This window comes from Cololabis saira, chromosome 22 (assembly GCF_033807715.1).
Source record: "Cololabis saira isolate AMF1-May2022 chromosome 22, fColSai1.1, whole genome shotgun sequence".
Classification (NCBI taxonomy): domain Eukaryota; kingdom Metazoa; phylum Chordata; class Actinopteri; order Beloniformes; family Belonidae; genus Cololabis; species Cololabis saira.
The window spans coordinates 5,530,700-5,550,858 of record NC_084608.1 but is presented as its reverse complement, the minus strand read 5'-3'; the positions used below and the strand labels follow the sequence as shown (position 1 = coordinate 5,550,858).

The following is a 20,159-nucleotide window of genomic DNA, read 5'->3' as shown; positions in this document are numbered from 1 at the left end:
ACTCCTGTAATAACTGCTGCTGGCCACACGAGGGCAGCAGAAACAGCTATGGAGAAGAGGACGGTGACACGGACACGCAGGACCGGCAGCAAACACTCCCACAGACAGTTAGCAGTCAAAACACATGACTAATGAATCAGGGATTAATCCATCACACCACCACATGCTACTGAAAAGCGATTTTCAGACAGCTTCTGTTTTCCAGCAGCGGCTGCTAGCAGGAAGTGTGGGAGCAGTTTGCTGGTGGATGGTTGAAAAAAATTGATTTTCCGATTCTAAATCAATTCTCATATTAATTCCTAAAAATCGATTCACATGTCTAAAGATCGATTTTTTTTTTTTCATCATTACATTACAACTTTTGGTATTTTTGTGTTCATGCCCAAAAAAGGATGTTTTGTTGGACAAGAGAATAACTGGTGCCATGTTTTTACCTTTAAATATGTTTAAAAGTATTAAAGTTTTCAGTTATAATTGCATAAATTGTCTATATTTCATTACTTTATATACTGTCTTGGGGTTACATTTGCATAAAATGCTAAAAACCAAATTCTCAAAAATTAAAAACCTGAAAAAGACCGAAAATGGAACAAATAAAAACGGAATCTCGGAAAAAATAAAAGTGATTTCATCCGTCTCTGTTTCCTCCCTGGATCTGTTTGATAATTCTGACCCACATGATGTTTCTGAAAGCAGTTCTATCAGCATTCTGGGAGGTGATTGGTCCTTACAGCATCATTAGCTGCAATACTTGCTGTTGAATCTCAATATAATACTAGTATTAATATGTTGCATAACTAAAATCATATAATTCATGCAACAGCTCAAAAAACTGTTTTGATAACACTAACCAAAATTAATATCGGAATCGAATTGAACCAAATCTTGATAATCGATTCTGAATCTTAAGAATCGAATTGATTCTTGACATCTGAATGGATCCCCAGCCCTGATAAACCCCATGCGGCGTCTCCCACTCCCACATCTGGTTGAGGATACAGCTTTCATCCCCCCCTCTGTTCCTGGGCGGGCCCGGCATGTTGAGCAGCACTAGATGAGCTCCCTGGGACTTGTTGACCACCACCTCGTTCAGCTTCACAGCCGTGTGCATCCGACGGACGTTTGACTGGTTCCTGGGGACCAAACGTTCACAGTGAGAGGAGACACAATCAAAGTGGGACGACTGTACACGACACGCAGACTGGAGAGAAAACGTAACACACACAGAGGACAACGGTTTAGTTCAAGCTTACCTGTTGTCTCCAAAAACAAATGCAGAAAATAATGAAGGGAACGAGGCAATTTGGACAAAGAGGCATCATTTAAAGGCAAAGGGACACGCACCTTCCAACCAAACTGGATGTCCCCGCCTTTTAAAGACATCTTTTGCTACAATTCAAACTTTTACAGAAGAGTATTAGAGCCATGCAGGAGATTTTTTTTTCCATTATGCACTTCGAGAAAAAAGTCGAAATATCAAGAATAATGTTGAAGTACAATTTCGAGAAAAAAGTCCAAATGTTGAGAAAAAAAGTCAAAATTTTGTGAATAAAGTTGAAATGTTGAGAAAAAAGGCAAAATTTCAACTTTATTCACTAAATTTCAACTTTATTCTTGAAATTGTATTTCAACATTAATCTTGAATTTTAAAGGAAGTTTTTTTTCATTATGCACTTCTAGAAAAAAGTCGAAATGTTGAGAAAAAAGTTGAAATGTCGAGATTAATGTTGAAGTACAATTTTGAGAAAAAGTCCAAATGTTGAGAATTATGTTGAAATACAATTTCAAGGATAAAGTCGAAATTTTGCCTTTTTTCTCAACATTTCAACTTTACTCACGAAATTTTGACTTTTTTCTCAACATTTCGACTTTTTTCTCAAAAAAAAAAAAAAAAAACATCTTCCCCTCTCAGATATTTTTTCTCCTGCATGGCTCTAATACTCTTCCGTAAACGTTTAATCAAACAGCATCTCCTGCTTTTTAAATGTTGTCTCTTTATCATCACAGTGACAGAACACAGGCAATATAGCACAAGATGTTAAGAGCCAAATTACAGCAAGGTAACAAAACCAAGCAATGTCAAACACATTCAGTTTCCATTGTACTGGATATGAAAAACATGCCAGTTTTTAATTCACATGCCAAATTAACTAACGTCATGTTGTGCTGATGCAAGAAAACAAGCTTGGCTGTTGGAACATGCATGCTGGATCATGCAAACGAGGACACCACGGATATACACACAGATAGGAGCACGTGTGCTGGACGACACTGAAACAACATCACCACAAGAGTGAAACATACAGAGCAAAGAGAATGCAACTTACAGGCTCTCCCACTCTCTAGAGGAAGAAAAATGGGACAGAACAACAGAAACAGGCTTAGATGCTTCTACATGAGCTGAGCACCGCTCCCCACCACACTGCATGCCCTGACTGTCCCAAAGGGCTTCTCTAAACCCTCACAACGGACCCAAATCAACCTGACAAAGTGACATGGAGCCGTTTCATGTGCACGGTCTCGTGTTGGGACAACGTTGCCTTCAAAGTTGCCTTCAAAGTCTCTCGGTCTCGTTAGACTCCACCTTGATTACGTGGAATAGAGGGAACGTGCATGACGTCACAGATACGACTTCAGAGTGGCAGCGTAAACTTTCAGTTTGAGCAACTGGAAAACATCTGAAATAGGAAAGAGCTGTTGTGGGATCGACTGTACTCATAGATTTAGCAAGAAATCTGAGTTATCGTTTTACAGACTGCCGAAAAATAAGCTTAAGAGAGACAAATGGATCGCTGTAATTCACAGAAACAACTGGATTCCAGGCACCGAAACGTGGATTTGTGGTTCCCATTTTGTATCAGGTAAAGTTGGATTTTTGGGTAGCTAACGTTAAACGGTCAAATCATAAAGTTCAGTGTCCTCATCACTCGTCTCATCCCGTCTTCTGCACAGTTTCTTCACTAGTTGCAGCTTTTTTTGCCACTCAGTGCAGCAAGGTCCGGTGGAAATGTGATGTCAATGCATACCCTCTATTAGAAACTTTGGGATCCATTAAGGTGGACTATCCTGGACAGTAGGTGATGAGGTGTTTGTGCTGTGCATGTGTCCTGGCCGTGCACTGCACCAGAACGGCTGAAAGTGGACACGCGTCACACGCAGGCTGTTTGCACGTGCCATGCAGAGTTGTCCCGTTTCATCCGGTCCGGGTCAGAACCAGCCAGCACAGACGGACTTCCTCACGGGCCGAGGCTTCGGCACCAGCCGGACTGAAGCGGCCACTTCTCTGCAGAGCTCGGCTCAAAGCTGCTCATCTCAAAACGGTGCTCAAGGCCCCCACGAGTAGGGATGGGAATTGATAAGACTTTTAGGATTCCAATTCCATTTTTGATCCCGGTTAAAGATTCATTTCTTTATCGATTCTCATTTGGAAAAAAAGCACAACAATGAGGTAAATGGTGCTAATATGATAGGCAGCGTTCGTTAGTTAATTAGTTACCTGCAGTTTTATTAGTCAAAGACATGCCAACGTTGCTGCTGGGTTGAGAATTACTGACGTTGGTCCGGAACGGATCGAAAGCGCGACATTCCTTGATCATTATTGCTGCTATGTGCACAAATGTTTTTGCATGTTGGTAGTATTTCCTGCTTTTGATGAAATATTCACTTGGCAGGTATTGCAAGTTTCCCTGTTATCGTCTTTTTTACTGAAATGTAACCAGACTTTCGAGCGTTTGTATAATTTGGGCGCCGTTTTTACAGTTGAATGCTGCCTTACGAACGACTGGAATCAAAAAGGGAATCGTTTGTAAAACTTGCAAATGATTCCAAGGAATTAAAACACTGGGAGCCGGTTCTGAACAAGAACCGGCTCTGGATTCCCATCCCTACCCACGAGGCACAGAAAACAGCCCCATGTCACACACCCGCATAAAAACACTTCAAATCACACGCCGTCGTGCTTTTACTCCAGCTACAGGTGCACACTGGGAGTTTGGCTGGTTAGTCTTCACTCAGACACTTACGGTTTCATGTTGAACAGGTCGCGCACGGCCACGTTGGCGTTGCACTCGCGGTTGCGGTTCCGCTCCATGAAGAGCTTGTCTTTGGTCCAGGTCATGTGCACGCGGTCTGGCCCGGTCTCCGCCTTGTCGTTCACCGTGGCGTGAGACGCCGTGTTCCTGTCGTGGATGAGCTGGGCCTGAGGAGAGTCAGAGAGGGTGAGGAGGAGAATAACGGACACGCAGATATCAGGATTATCTGCAGATGATAGAAGGTAGAGATAAAGGTCCATAGAGGAGGGAGAAATTAAATATACTAATGGGGAGGGGCAGGTTTCTACAGAAGAGTATTAGGGCCAGGCAGGAGAAAAATAAATATATTTTAGAGGAGGAAGATTTTTTTTTTCATTATACACTTTGAGAAAAAAGTTGAAATGTTGAGAAAAAAGTCTAAATGTCGAGAAAAAAGTCAAAATGTCGAGATTAATGTTTAAGTATAATTTCGAGAAAAAAGTCGAAATGTCGAGAAAAAAGTCAAAATGTTGAAACACAATTTTGAGAAAAAAGTCGAAATGTCGAGATTAATGAAGTACAATTTCAAGAAAACAGTCGAAATGTCGAGAAAAAAAGTCGAAATGTCGAGATTAATGTTTAAGTATAATTTCGAGAAAAAAGTCGAAATGTTGAAGAAAAAGTCAAAATTTCACGAATAAAGTTGAAATTTCAACTTTTTTCTGGACATTTCGACTTTTTTCTCAAAGTGCACAATAAAAAAGAATCTTCCCCTCTCAAATATTTTTCTCCTGCATGGCCCTAATACTCTTCCGTAGTTTTCACACATGCCAAGAGGTTTTGGCTAATATTTTGAGAAGCTTCATTAGGACCAGATTCTGTGCAGCCAACCTAATGTTTCTGCTACAGTTGAGTATTTTTATTAACTGATGCAAAGTCTGAAGATAAAAAGAAAAAAAGAAAAAGAAAAAGACAGAATCTGAAAAAGAAAGATGGAAACCAAATGTCTGAGTTGGGAAATGTCAAGATATGACACGTCTTGGTATGAATTTAAAGGGTGGCAGCTACGTGTGGGGATGATGCCATGTCTTCCAGAGGGGCAACTGGTGTGATGCTGTTCCTACATGTGTGAAAATAGATACTACGAGAGGATTTAAGAGATCAGGATAAAACCACTGAAACAAGACAAAGGATATTGTAAAATATACTGAGGAAAGGTGAGCGAAGAATCACAGATAGATATGAACAAAAAATGAAAACAGTTGCTGCACAACTGGAAATGTATGAACCAATCACAAGCCAAGAACGTGGTTTGATAGAGGTTCGGTGAAATCACGGTACCATACCAGTATCATACAAACCCTGAGAACCAAGCAAACGGACAGGAAGCTTCTGATGTCCCTTCCTGATACCGTTAAGGTTCTCTGAGCTGGGCTCAGGTCAGAGGAATCAGGGCCGGGGGGTCGGGAGATGCAACACTATCTACCGGTAGGGTGACGACTAGGACTGAGCTCAGAGGGAAATGACAGCGTGGAGACAGAATAGAGGGAATGCTCATGACGTCACAGATGCGGCTTCACAGCGGGTTAAGCCCACTGAGTGTCAGAAAGACTGAGTGGCAGAAAGACTGAGTGTCAGAAAGACTGAGTTTCAGAAAGACTGAGCTGCAGCGTAAACTTTCAGTTTGAGCAACTGGAAAACATCTAAAATGGGAAAGAGCTGTTGTGTGATCGACTGTACTCATAGATTTAGCAAGAAATCTGAGTTATCGTTTTACAGACTGCTGAAAAATAAGCTTAAGAGAGACAAATGGATCGCTGCAAATCACAGAAACAACTGGATTCCAGACACCGAAACGTGGATTTGCGGTTCCCATTTTGTATCAGGTAATGTTGGATTTTTGGGTAGCTAACGTTAAACGGTCAAATCATAAAGTTCGGTGTCCTCATCACTTTAATTTCTACAACAAATCCTGCCTTGAAGTCGGACCAAGCGTCAAGACTTTTGTAAGCCTTCAAGCTTTACTTCGTGTATTTCCCCGGCGTAGAAATTAAGTACATATAAATATCAGGAAACTGGATTCGTGGCCAAATATTAATGTCCATGGACCACTGGTTCTTGGTAACTGTACCAAATATTAATGTCCATGGACCACTGGTTCTTGGTAACTGTACCAAATATTAATGTCCATGGACCACTGGTTCTTGGGGTAACTGTACGGGTCACTGTCAAGTCCAACTGCTTTTAATTTAAGCCCATAATCGGCTGTTATCCCGTCTTCTCCACTAGTTGCAGCTGTTTTTGTCACTCAGTGAGAGTAAGGTCCAGTGGGGAAGTGACATCAATGCAGACCCTCTATTGTCACAACTAAAACATTATACCCACCCAGGTGAAAGGGAATCAACTCATCATCAAGTGATGTGAGGGGGTCAAAAGGTCAACGGCACCACATGCTGTACCTAAAACATATTCTTTACTGACTACTTAAAGCACCAGATGTTGGACAGAGGTTCCATGCACTTCCCAGGCTTCTGGGACGATACTGTCGTCTCTTTCAAACCACAGTGTGGAGCAGTGGGGATGAGGTGGGATCGGGGGGTCATGAGGGGCCGGGCAGCAGTTCTGGGGTTCTGGGGAGCAACGGGCCGGTGTTCACAAAGCAGCTCTCAATGACTACAGCTCAAAGCACTACTGCTTTTGTTCTGTCCCATTTTCAAGATACATTTCAAGATAGATTACGGAGATGTGCTGCATATGAATGCATCTGTACATCGTCTTCGCATGTTGGATAGTGTGTATCATGCCACACAGATTTATAACCAACTGTGCTCTCTGTTCTCTCACCTATCTATCACTGTCTGCCTCAGTCATTGCTATATGTTCATTTATAAAGCCATTCTGGGTAAAATTCCTTCTTACTTATCTTCTCTTTTAACATGGAAACTAGGAGGTTACAATCTCCGCTCAATGGACATTTTGCATTTGATTGTTCCAAAAATAAGAAGGGAATTTGGGAAGAAAGCTTTTAGGTTTTCAGCAGCAGATCGTTGGAATAAACTTCAATCCGAGCTGCATTTACAAAACCTCCTACCTGTGACTGAATTTAAAGCTCTGATGAAAACAGTGGAGTTCAGACTGTCTGAATTTCAACTTCATTTCAACTTTTTTCTCGAAGTGCACAATAAAAAAAAATCTTCCCCTGTCAGATATTTTTCCTCCTGCATGGCTCTAATACTCTTCCGTAAAGGTTTGATCAAACAGCATCTCCTGCTTTTTACATGTTGCCTCTTTATCATCACAGTGACAGAACACAGGCAATATAGCACAAGATGTTAAGAGCCAAATTACAGCAAGGTAACAAAACCAAGCAATGCCAAAGAACTACAGTTTCCATGCTACTGGATATAAAAAACATGCCAGCTTTTACTTCACATGCCATATTAACTAACGTCATGGGAGTAAAGTTACTTTTTCAGACATTTCCGTCCAGATTTGAGACCATGATGCTGCTGATGATGATGATGATAAACGTCTCTAAACCAGGTGAGTGCCAGCTGTAGCCGAGGACAGAGCTTTGTGAAGACGGGCCTGTGCATCTACCACGGAGACGGGGGGTTGACAGAATGAGCTACCTCGTCCTCCTGGGTTTCCGTCTGCGACGACTGCCGGCTGAGGCTCTCGGGGGCGTCGGGGTTCTTCCTCCGGATTGAGCTACGGGACTCGTCAGTGATACTCTGAATCTGAGGGTGTGGCACGGCCCGGGCGGGAGGTGGTGGGTGGACAGGGGGGTGAAAGGGGCCGGGTGTCATTTAGCTCAGCAAATGGCCAGCTGTTACTGAAATGACTATTACATGGCTGGAATTCAACTATGAGTCACTTATTGCTATTTTCGAGACACACTATGATCTTCTGCGCTGATGCAGATTCTCTGTCTACGGAAGAGTATTAAGGCCATGCAAGAGAAAAATAAAAATAACATTTTAGAGGAGGAAGATTTTTTCTTCATTGTGCACTTCGAGAAAAAAGTCGAAATGTCGAGAAAAAAGTCGAAATGTTGAGAATAATGTTGAGAAAAGAGGCAAAATTTCGACTTTATTCACGAAATTTTGACTTTATTCTTGTATTTCAACATTAATCTAGACATGTCAACCTTTTTCTCGACATTTCGACTTTTTTTCTCGAAGTGCACAATAAAAAAAAATCTTCCCCTTTCAAATATTTTTTCTCCTGCCTGGCCCTAATACTCTTCCGTAGTCATCCAGGACATGCTTAGGCTAAAAAAACTTGAATGCAACTAGACAACAAACGTTTCTCTGTTTACAAGAATCAAGAAAAGAAGTCCAGTTACCGTCATACTCATTTTTTGAAATATAATCTTGTGATATGCCTTGACATTTAGTAAACTAGGCTGGGGTGACGGGACCAGCACTGGTCAGTGTTCATGCTCAAACACACAAGTTTTAAACTGTATTCAGTGGCCAGAAACATCACAGCGGTTTATGGTTTGAGAGAAAAAGCCGACTGCAGCTTCACACAGAATGGAAGCAGAGTTCACGTGTACTTTACCTCTCTCTCCCTCTCAGTCCTGGACAGCTGCATTTGTTTGATCATCTGACACCTCTGCTCCATCACCAGCGTCTTCTCATAGGTGAAGGCTGAGATGTCATTATCATGCTGCAAACCAGAGGAGACACACTTTCATTAACAGCATTCAGAGCAACTTCCCTGCAAAAAATTAAATCAGGTTGCAAATGTGCAACATCCACCAAAAAGAGCGCGTTACCTTTATGTCTGCTTCTTCTAAAAACACATGAACATTACTGAAATAATGATTAAAAAATGAACAAACTAGACCGGTGACAACAAGAAATATAACAAAATAAAACAGAAGAGCTTCATGTTGTGTCACAACACAATTACAGTAATCCCTGGTTTTTCTCGGCGGTTACGTTCAAAAACCAGAACCCGTGATAAGTGAAATCCGCAAAGTAGCAACCTTTAATTTTTTTTAAATGATTATACAAAGTTTCAAATTGCGGAGATCAGTCGCGACCTGAGTAATTGGATTGGAGAAAATTAAAAATGATTATGAAAAAACTACAATAAGTACAGTAGGACAAATTGTGACCGCTGCATCCTGACTCGCTCTGTAGCGTCTTTTTCTTCAAAACCTGCGGTGCAGGTGTGTTTTTTCCAGAGAAGAACTTAGTTATGGGTCGTTGTTGTCGCTCTTTTTTCTTCTGGGCAAAAAGATTCTTCTAAACCGACACCATGGATTATATCTGAGACTGTAATGAACGATTCATCAAAGGTCCCGTTCTTGAGCTGCTGCTGAGGCTCATTGGCTGTTCTCAGCTTGTTGCTAAGCAACCAACGTTATTGATACAGGAAGTGAAGAAGCGGGGTGACTGTTTAGCCAATCAGAATGCAGAACACGATGCGCAATGCAAATCTGTGAAGCAGCGAGACGTGAAAGGTGAACCACGTTCTAGCCAGGGATTACTGTACTGCTATTAGCAGGTCATCTGGGCCCAGTTCCAAACTACACTTCTTAATATACAGGGTGTACGGTTGTGTTGCTCTGTCTCTCAAAGTCTCACCATCTCCACAACTTCCACCTCGGCATCCAGCCGCAGGTGGTACAGGAACATCTGCAGATCTTTCTTCATCTGGATGCTGTTGTCATCAAGCTGGGCAACAGTGAAGATGCGCATCTTGCACTTCCTCCACACCTGTAGGAAGGAAAGATATTTTTTTTTAAACTTTATTTTTCAATTTTCAGACATGATAGGAAAACAACAAAAACAGGTATACAACAATACAAGAAAACAAGGGGGGGGCGACACTACGGTCTTATATAATAATGTAATTTTGTCCATCTTGCTAAGTATATCTCTGTTTTAAGTCGTAGGCCGGAGGTCATTTGTTTCAATTGATCGTATTTCTTCTACAACATCCAACCATTGGCTCAGTCCAGGTGAGTCCATCTTCAGACAATTTCTTGTAATGGTTTTCTTAGCCACAAGAGATATAATTTTAAAAATGTATGTCCTCTTTATTTATTACATCCTCTGGTATCAGTAAATAACTCTGGGATTTTTAGGAATCCCATATCCCAAAACTTTCTCCATGGCTCTTATATCCCATCCCAAAATGCTTGGATTTTCTTACACGACCAGAAAAATGTGAGAGTGGTTGGCGCTCAGTTGCCCACACTGTCTCCAGCAATATTGTTGCTCACCCAGTTGTTGATGAAGGAAAGATATTTAGTGAATTGGATAACTATTGATGTAAAGATTAGGAAATTAAAGAAAATTAAAGCTGCAAGCAGCGATGAACGGGCCCTCGCACTCACGGCCACCGCCCCCCATAAGCATATCAGAAATGACACCACCCACGACTCTCTATGTCAAACCATTCCAAAGTTATAGCAGAAAATCGGGACAACCAATCAGAAGAAGGGGTGGGGCTAATTAAGGTCAACGAAGCTTAAGAACTCATTACAGAGTCCCATGACACCACCCACGAATTCCTATGTCAAACCATTAAAAAGTTATAGAAGAAAAAAGGGACAACCAATCAGAAGAAGGGGTGGGGCTAATTCAGGCCAATGAAGGTCAAGGACTCCATAAAGAATCTGATGACACCAGCCACGACTCTCTATGTCAAACCATTCCAAAGATATAGCAGAAAATCGGGACAACCAATCAGAAGAAGGGGCGGGGCTAATTAAGGCCAACGAAGCTTAAGAACTCATTACAGAGTCCCATGACACCACCCACAACTTCCTATGTCAAACCATTCAAAAGTTATGGCAGAGAAAAGTATTCTAGGTGGCGCTGTTGAGCCGTTAGGCCACGCCCATTAATGCAAACCATGAAATATGAAATTTATCGCTAAGTCTGTCTTGCATGCAAAATTTGGTGACTTTTGGAGAACTATCAAATATGGACCAATCAGATTTCAAAATGGCCGACTTCCTGTTCGGTTTCGCTCATGGCTCCAAGAGACTTTTCTTTAAGTTGTGCCATGATACAGGTGTGTAGCGATTTTCGTGCATGTACGACAAACCGCATTGTGGGGCTTGAGGCACAAAGTTTTCAAGGGGGCGCTGTTGAGCCATTTCGCCACGCCCATTAATGCAAACCATTAAATATCAAATTTTTCGCCAGGCCTTACTTGCATGCAAAATTTGGTGAGTTTTTGGGCACGTTTAGGGGGGCAAAAAGGCCTTCCTTTTGTCAGAACAATAATAAGAAGAAGAAGAATAATTCCTGCAATTACAATAGGGCCTTCGCACTGCAAGTGCTCGGGCCCTAAATATAAGAGCCTAATTGCAGCAGTTAAGCAGATTTGAACACCAACCTTGTGCTGTCGCAGGAGGAAGGGCAGCAGCATCAGCATGCCTCCGTCATGAACCACCCACCACACATCGATAGTTCCCTCCCCAAGCCGGTCCCGGTTGGTGGGAAAGCTGTCCACGTTCTTAGCAACCAGTAACGCGTGGTGGGCCGCTGTGGTCTCACGTATCGTCTCTGGACGGACAGCAGGACAGAGACACGCACCGTGAAGCAGCAATCATCCAAACAGAGACCCATTATCTCATCATTATGTTGACTACATTACATTAATTGCATAAGATATGATTCATACTAATAACAAATGGCACAAGATTTTATTACTCAACCCATTATGTATTAATGTGCCCTGACTGTATCTAATAAGTGGAATAGACATGCATATAGAGTCCATTAGGACGCGTCTCCTGCACCTATGAAGTTTTTCCAGTACTGCGGGTCGTTGGCTTGTTTCCAGGTTCCCGGCCAGGCCATCAGCACCGTGTTGTGTTTCATTCCTCCCAAACCCGCAGACTGGATGAGGTGGGAGAAACCGTCCCTGACGTTTGAAGACACCACCACGTGACAGAAGCCCTTTGTACGTTCAGCTGACATGGCAGCCTTGATGTTCTGGATTGGAAGAGACAGAGAAACAGACGACAGAGAACTGACATCACTGCTACGGCACTTCATGATAATGATGATCTCAATTACTGTAATACAGCCGACCTAATTGTGTACAAACCCATTGTGACTTACCGTACATTCAAAGACAATAATACGTATAAGGGCCTATTTTAAGAAAATAGGTGAAATACAGTAGATGGAATTTAAAAACACATTGAGAACACTCTTTACTGTAGTAAACTAGTTCACTAGTTCTTCCATATTTCACTTACTGTGCAGAAATTTGGGGCAATAACTATAAAACCAGGTTACACTCATTACTAGTACTTCAAAAGAGCAATACGATACATTCTTACACACATAAGGCTGGATATGGAGATCACACTAACTCACTATTCTTACAGTCTAAAGTACTAAAACTCATGGATTTAGTGGCTTTTCAATCTGCACCAGTAATGTTTAAAGCAAAACAATCATTCTCTACCAGATAACATTCAGAAATGATTCATTGGGAGGGAAGGGGGTTATCATTTAAGGGGAAACCTAAACTTCAAATCTTTATTCGTGCGTACAACAAAAATACGTTTTTGTGTATCAGTTTGTGGAATTAAACTGTGGAATGGTTTGAATTTGGAAGTAAAAGAATGTACAAAGACAAAACAATTTAAGAAGAAATATAAAGAAATGGTTTATTTGAGGTATAAAAGTGAAGACTGTGTTTAAAGATCAGCAGCTGTGTGTGTTCTGTATTCTGTCATGTTGTCTTTGTATGTTTATATACTTAGATATACGTATTATATTTATATCATAGTTATATTATATTTATGATAGTATTAAACAGGTTATTTTTGCAAAAATGAATTTATACAAATAAGTGTATAGTATAAAAAATAAAGAGACATATAAATTATGTTTAGTTGTGGAGAGGGGGTGGAATTAAATAAGTTTATACTTCCTCCCACTCCTTTTCGAACATGTAACTTGAAATAAGTGTTTTGATGTTGGTTTTTTTCTTTATGTGGTGGAATGTAACCTGGGATTTGTTTTCTTGTCTTTTCTAAATAAAAATGTTCGAAATAAATTAAAACGAACGAACGAAAAAAAAAATAATAGTGCATTTTTACATCTCATCGCATCCACCTCACATGAAACAACCAAACGTTATAAAAAAAGAAGAGACTAAACCTGGTCAAATAGCTAACAGGCAGCACACAGCAACACCGTTTTAAGAGTGGTTTGAATGCTGATACACGTGTGTTTGTCCGAGGTAACCTGAAACACTGAGCTGTGGCTACGGCACCAGCCTGATGGCTTCAGGAAGCCCAACAGTAAGTGCCTTGTGGAGCTGATTCTCTGGCACTTATTTCCAAAGAAGAAATTCCATTACTGGACTAATGTGATCATAACTGTGTGAGCGCTATTTTAGGTACGCCAGGAGGGCGGGGTTACAGTAATTCACTCTGCTGCAGATGAGAAAACAGGTCTTACTGGAAAACACGCTACAAGCAGGAGACATCCTGCCTGATGACGAAACATCAACCATTTTCATTCTGACAACAAGATAAACGTCTGCTTCGTTCTCTTTCTCATCCATTTCTGTTTCCAAACAGGTCAGCTGAGATGTTGCTAGTGTGCATGATCATTTGTACATGAACAAAAAAGAATCCAGCTTTTAAAGGCAAGTCAAAAACATAGTTCCCAGGAGTCCCATCGATGCTGGTTGTGTCCAGGGGGGGGCAGAGTAATCCTGCCGCCGGCCTCACCTAACTCTCACCTAACTCTGTAGATCCTGACTGACAAAGCAGATTTGCTGGTGGAGCGAGAGGTGACCTTGAAACACTTGCGTTGATAATAAAATGAGCAGAATTAAACACATTTGTGTTGCTTTTGTTTGGATTTTTAGCAGAGAGTGACATTGAAATTCTAGATTTGGTAGAATAGGGTTCAGTTTGAAGTTAAAACCAAAAATAAAACAAACATACAGAATAGGTTTAAGTTAGATAACACCTCCTTACTCGATGTGAATGAGCACATGTGAGCAAACTCCTAACTAACTAACTTAGTGTGAGTGTGTAGTGTCTGGATGTGTGAATATACGTACTGTCTGTGTGCATGAGAGTATGTTTGTGGTTGTGCATGTACGGGTAAACACATTCATACATTGCTATACAGTTATAGTACTGATACTACAAAAACATGGATGCAAATTTGTATTGACATCCCACTACAGGTATATTTATACTTTGATAGCCCAAATTGTTAGTTGAGGGGGGATGAGGGGGGATGGCATCCCCCCCTGAAATAAAAACGGTCGAAATCATCCCCCCTGTAAAACTGCCACCCCCCCTTTCCATCCCTTATGTCATTTCATCAATGAATGTGGTTTTACTGCTATTTCAACATTTAGAGTCATCACCAGAAAAATAACTTATTTGACAATTTTCACCTGTTTCAAGTAAATTTTCACTTGAAATAAGTAGAAAAATCGGCCAGTTTATCTTCTTATTACAAGCAAAAACATCTTGTTCCACTGGCAGATTTTCCTACTTATTTCAATTGAAAATCTACTTGAAACAGGTGAAAATTGTTGTTTTTTCCAGTGAAGAGTCTTGTTTTAAGTGTAATGAGATTTTTTTTACTAAAATGAGACATTTTAACTAGAAGACAAATATTCTCGTTTTTTTTTTTTTTGAGTTTTTGCAGTGATCCATTTCACTTATCCTGTGAAGGACAGAGTCATATTGATAAGTTCAGAAAAGTGTTTTTTTTTATTGTGTTTTGATGTATTTGATGTAAGCCCAGTGGATATTTAAAGCTTACAGAAGGCTGCATTTAACTGCTGCTATGTCATTCCTGCAGTATTTCTGCAGGTGTTTTGGTCACTGCTATTATTTGTAATATATTATATTATTTGTAATCAGCACAAATTATCCGTCCCCATATGATAAAATCCACCATCCCCCCTGATTTTTTTTTACAACTCGAGTACTGATTATAGGCATCACAAGCTCAGGCTTCAGCTACACCTTTTTTGGTCACATCTATTTGAGCCATCTCTGTAGTTCCTCTCTGGTTTTGCTGTTTTCCCCATGTGTGCTGTATGATGATGGTTGCACCGATGTAATAACATTGTTTTTTGGATGTCCAAAATAAACAAAAAAGAAAGAAAGAAAGAGAAACTGCTGCTGTACTTGATTGATTGTATTTGTGTGAGCGGCGGGGGAAGCGTGTCCTCTCTACCTGCTCAGCCTTCTTGGCCTCTGCGTCCTTGGTGAGGTAAGTTCCTTCGATGACGTTGCCCACGATGGTCAGGCCTTTCCCGGCCTTCAGCTGGGTGGTGAGGGACAGCAGACGAGGATGTTTCACCCCCTGATCCGAGTCCAGGTTCAGCAGCACCAACAGCTGAGGTCTGGGGACAAACACACGGAAAACAGAGAAAATACAGAAGCTCAAGTCACTAAATATTACTGGTTGGTCAAATTTATTGAAGAAAATCAGTGTATTATTATAACCATCCCTCATCAACTGTCTTTTGCCTATGGTTCTAGGTGTTTTTATTTTGCTTGTATGTTTAGAATACTTTGTATATACATTATGTGCACTCTTTGTTAATTTTCTAGTGGATACATATACTTTCTGTGGATATCATGGAGGAAATTAGCATTGTCGTGTGTCATTGGATATCTTAATGTTGATGGTTTGTAGAGATACTGGGATTTATGGGTAATAGGGGGAAGGGTTGGGGTAGTCATGAATTGTTTATCTTCTGTTTTGGCTGTTTTGTCTGTTTTATTATCGTTGCTGTAGTTTTTTTTGTCTTGTTTTATTTTTTATTTTTATTTCATTTTTTTAGCATAGGAAGAGGAGAGAATCTCTGACCGTACTGCTTCCATTCTCTATGCCATTTATGACAGTACCATGATCATCTTGTTACAATGAGATTCTCAATAAAAAAATGATCACAAAAAAGAGAAGCTCAAGTCAGAGTTAATATAGAATAGCCAAAGTATTTGTGCACAACTTAAAATTGATCAAGCTCCTTTTAAAAACATATTCCAACCCTGAGATGCAACAGATGTGTGAAATATTTCTGCAGGGTGGCAGTGGCACCACTGCTGGCTTCACCCATGGGTGCTAGGATCTCAATGGAGACGCTAATCACAAGTACAACAATCGAGGAGTACAAATGAAAACGTCACGTTACGTCACGGGTAACTGTAAGGATGTTTAAAAACACAAATCACACACACACACAAAGGTCAGAATGGAAAATGTATATTTCCCTGAAACACCTTGCTTTTGTTAAACTTTCTTTTCTTTTAAACAAGATTTGTTTAAGTATCTATTTTCTTGTATTACTACAATAGAAAACATCCCATGTTCATGTGTTCTGTTATAACATGTTTTGTGAATGGAAAAAAACAAATTGGAGCACTGTGTTGAAACAAGTGACTATGCGATAAAGATGTATGTATTGTTGTGTTGTGTGTATGTATGTGATTCCAAACAAAAATAAAAAAAAACAAAAAAAAAAAAAACACACAAATCAGCAAATCAGCCAAAGTGGAGCTCGGTGCCACATGAGGCTTACTGCTTCTGCAGTAGATTAGGTAGAGAATCAAGAGATTAATCAAATTCACCCTCTATTATCCATCCCTGTCTTCTCAGCGTTTACCCAACACTGACTGTGTCAGCTGGATCCACATGCACGTGTCACACCGTCCACAGGTAAAATACAGTCAGCCACATTAACATTCATAGATATTGTTCATTTAAAAACATTAGAAATATTATTTAGAGTTAAGAATAAAAGCCTTCCTATTCGTATTCAACATTTCTTTAGATTAAAAGAAACTAATTATTATAATTTAAGAAGACTATGGGTCTTTGAAACATGTTATGTGAGGACTAATGTTAAATACAGATGTGTTTCATTTTGGGAGTCAAATTATGGAATGGACTTTGTGATGAACTGAAATTATTTAGATCTCTGTTGGGTTTTAAAAAAATATTGAAAGACAAAATAATTATGCAAAAAATGCAAAATGATTTGAATACAATTTAATTATACAGAGTGATTTAGAATAAATTTTCTTTTCTTTTCTTTTGTATTACTGATAAACTGGGTTATCTTTTGGAAGGTAAAGGAGGCAAAAATAAGCTTCAGCTTCAGCCTAATCCCTTTTCTGTTACACAGAGTTTGTGTGTTATTGTTTATTGTGTGAAACTGATTAGTGTAAATATGTATGATAATGTTTTCTCAGTTACATGCATGCAAGTTAAGTTGCATATAATTTAATGTAACCAAGATAAACTATTCATTTATTCATTCACTGAAAACCCGCCCTACCTCCAGTTCTTGGTGTGGGGCGGGGCGTCCTCCAGGCGGATGAGGGCGTAGCGGGCGGCGTTGAGGGAGAGGCCGCGGATGCCGTCACCCCACTCCTTCTCTGCCCTGTACAGATAAACACACATGGAAAACTGCTCAGTGCTAAGAGACTAAAATAGAAATGAAAAGCACATCATCAGGAATGATAATGGCAGACGATGGACTTCAGATGACAATCTGGATGACGAAGCTCTGACCTGTTTAATCTGATCAGTTGATGCAAAGGATTGACTCATTTGTGCATTACTTCATTTCATTTTCATTTCATTTCATTATCTAAACACATTATCTGTTTATTCTTTCCAAGTTGGTCTGATACCATTTATCACTCATGTAAAGATCAGTTTTCGTGCACATATTAACTTTTCCAATGAATATACTGCCAACTAATGTGATCATTTTAAGCTAAAGCAAAGTCTTACCCTCGATATTCAATGTATTTGTAGATACAGCTGGCGATTGCCATGGCAACGATAGCATAATACCAGGAGCAGATGAACATCAGAGCCAGACACAAGCTCATCCCCAGGAAGGACAAAGCCCTGCAGGAGGAACAACGAGGAACACAAAAAAAATGAATGGTCATCTATTTATGCAACTATTTAGGATTTTGTGAAGTCATGGAAACGCATCAAAGAAAGTAAACTGTTCAGAAAAGTGCAGGGCTAACTGAGCAGGGCTGGGGATCGAATCGATTATAGTTGATTCGATTCGGATATTGATTTGGGTTAGTGTTATCAAAACTGTTTTTTGAGCTGTTGCATGAATTATATGACTGTAGTTCTGCAACATATTAATACTGGTATTATATTGAGATTAAACAGCAAGTATTGCAGCTAATGATGCTTTAAGGACCAATCACCTCCCAGAATGCTGATAGAACTGCTTTCAGAAACATCGTGTGGGTCAGAATTATCAAACAGATCCAGGGAGCAAACAGAGACGGATGAAATCGGTTACATTTTTTCCCAGATTCCAGTTTTATTTTTTTTCCATTTTTGGTCTTTTTCGGGTTTTTAATTTTTGAGAATTTGGTTTTTAGCATTTTATGCAAATGTAACCCCAAGACAGTATATAAAGTAATGAAATATAGACAATCTATGCAATTATAACTGAAAACTTTGATGTTTTCATACCTTTAAACATATTTAAAGGCAAAAACATCATGCCCAAAACAACATCCTTTTTTGGGAATAAACACAAAAATACCAAAAGTTGTAATGATGAAAAAAAAATCCATCATTAGACATACGAATCGATTTTTAGGAATTAAAATGAGAATCGATTTAGAATCGGAAAATCGATTTTTTCAACACAGGCCTATAACTGACATGTCTAGATAGTAATGAAGATCATTAAGACACAGTCCTCCCTCCAGTACACGGTGTAACACTCACCAGTGATAGTACTTGAAGCGCGGCCTCCAGTTGGGCGTTCGCAGCAGAGTCTGAACAGCACAGGCCAAGTTGACAAACAGGTAACACATGAGGAAAAACCTGTGGGAACAGACAACAAGCCAAGACATACTTACTCACTTATCCCCTAAATATCCACTTTATGACTTACTGTAAGATGCTTTGAGAAGAGGAATGCTTGAAAGATCAGACTCCATCTGATGATCTGCTTTTAATTTCCCACTTTCCCACTCAATTCACCGCATGGATCGGCACAGGTTAGTTTTGTAATACTGTATCTGACCCGGTCTTTGTACGTTTTGACCGTATAGAAACGTAATTCTTGCCATTGTAAGAATGAGATGTACCTGCTGTACTCTACTGCCCTTACTTTTTAACAACAGGTGCTTTTTATCATTTTACCTCTTTTCTTATCATTTTATTTGTTATTTACCATTTAATTGTGTACTGTTTACTGAAACGTACTCTTAAATTAAATACTAAGGATTTTTGAAAACCGCGTGAAGTTACACTAGTGATGGATAAGCCTTGAATGCAGGCATTGTGACCTAGAATTGTCAAATTGGTTTAATTCACCGTACAAATTGTTACAGATTACTTTTGTAATACTGTATGTGACCCAGTCCTTATACGTTTTGACCGTATAGAAACATAATTCTTGCCATTGTAAGAATGAGATGTACCTGCTGTACTCTACTGCCCTTACTTTTTAACAACTAGTGCTTTTTATTATTTTACCTCTTTTCTCATAATTTTATTTGTTATTTACTGTTTAATTTTGTCTTGCCGCTTTTAATGTTGCTGTAAAGCACTTTGAATTACCTTGTGTTGAATTGTGCTGTACAAATAAACTTGCCTGGCCTTTATGGACAGAACATGTGATATGAAGCAAGCAGATACTGACATGGAGAGGATGGGAGCTACGGCGTCCAGGGAGGCGATGAGGATGCCGATCTCACAGATGGCACCGGTCAGCAGCAGAGCCCAGGTAGGTTCTCCGTTCGCTTTGCCATGACCAAAAACCTTTGACCAGAAACAAAAACAGCCAAGCGTTAAAGTGGAAACATTAGAATGAATACTGCCTGTGTGAGCTTTGTGGTGACTGACTCCGTCCCACCTGCAGGAAGGGCACGATGCCGTCTCGTGCAATAGCCTGCAGCAGGCGGGGGGCGCCGGTCAGACTCTGCAGCCCCGCGCCGCAGCACGAGAAGAACGAGCCTATCACGATCACCCACGGCGAGGGCCAGGACAGCGTGCCAATAACCAGGTTCCCTTTCACCGAGTCACCAAATCTGCAACACAAAGAATTAAAAGGACGAGAACGATCAAGAATAAAGAATCTTCACTGGGAGATTACATTCCCCTACTGATGTATCATTTT

General features: G+C 40.2%; 1 protein-coding gene across 6 annotated transcripts in view; it reads right to left on the bottom strand.

The window, feature by feature from the left end:
• slc12a7b (solute carrier family 12 member 7b) overlaps nucleotides 1-20,159 on the bottom strand; it is a 93,920-nt gene that overhangs the window by 2,153 nt on the left and 71,608 nt on the right. For 3 of the 6 annotated variants that reach the window (XM_061713756.1, XM_061713758.1, XM_061713761.1), the window contains exons 12-25: nucleotides 19,896-20,070; nucleotides 19,683-19,801; nucleotides 18,761-18,859; nucleotides 17,786-17,905; nucleotides 17,325-17,429; nucleotides 15,215-15,383; nucleotides 11,782-11,977; nucleotides 11,376-11,545; nucleotides 9,611-9,742; nucleotides 8,577-8,684; nucleotides 7,643-7,750; nucleotides 4,023-4,198; nucleotides 2,328-2,342; nucleotides 1,000-1,133 (exon numbers count right to left, since the gene is read on the bottom strand). In XM_061713756.1, coding sequence (XP_061569740.1) covers nucleotides 1,000-1,133; nucleotides 2,328-2,342; nucleotides 4,023-4,198; nucleotides 7,643-7,750; nucleotides 8,577-8,684; nucleotides 9,611-9,742; nucleotides 11,376-11,545; nucleotides 11,782-11,977; nucleotides 15,215-15,383; nucleotides 17,325-17,429; nucleotides 17,786-17,905; nucleotides 18,761-18,859; nucleotides 19,683-19,801; nucleotides 19,896-20,070 — 1,826 coding nt within the window. The remainder of the gene's footprint in view (nucleotides 1-999; nucleotides 1,134-2,327; nucleotides 2,343-4,022; nucleotides 4,199-7,642; nucleotides 7,751-8,576; nucleotides 8,685-9,610; nucleotides 9,743-11,375; nucleotides 11,546-11,781; nucleotides 11,978-15,214; nucleotides 15,384-17,324; nucleotides 17,430-17,785; nucleotides 17,906-18,760; nucleotides 18,860-19,682; nucleotides 19,802-19,895; nucleotides 20,071-20,159) is intronic. The other 3 variants (XM_061713757.1, XM_061713759.1, XM_061713760.1) reach the window with 3 other exon arrangements.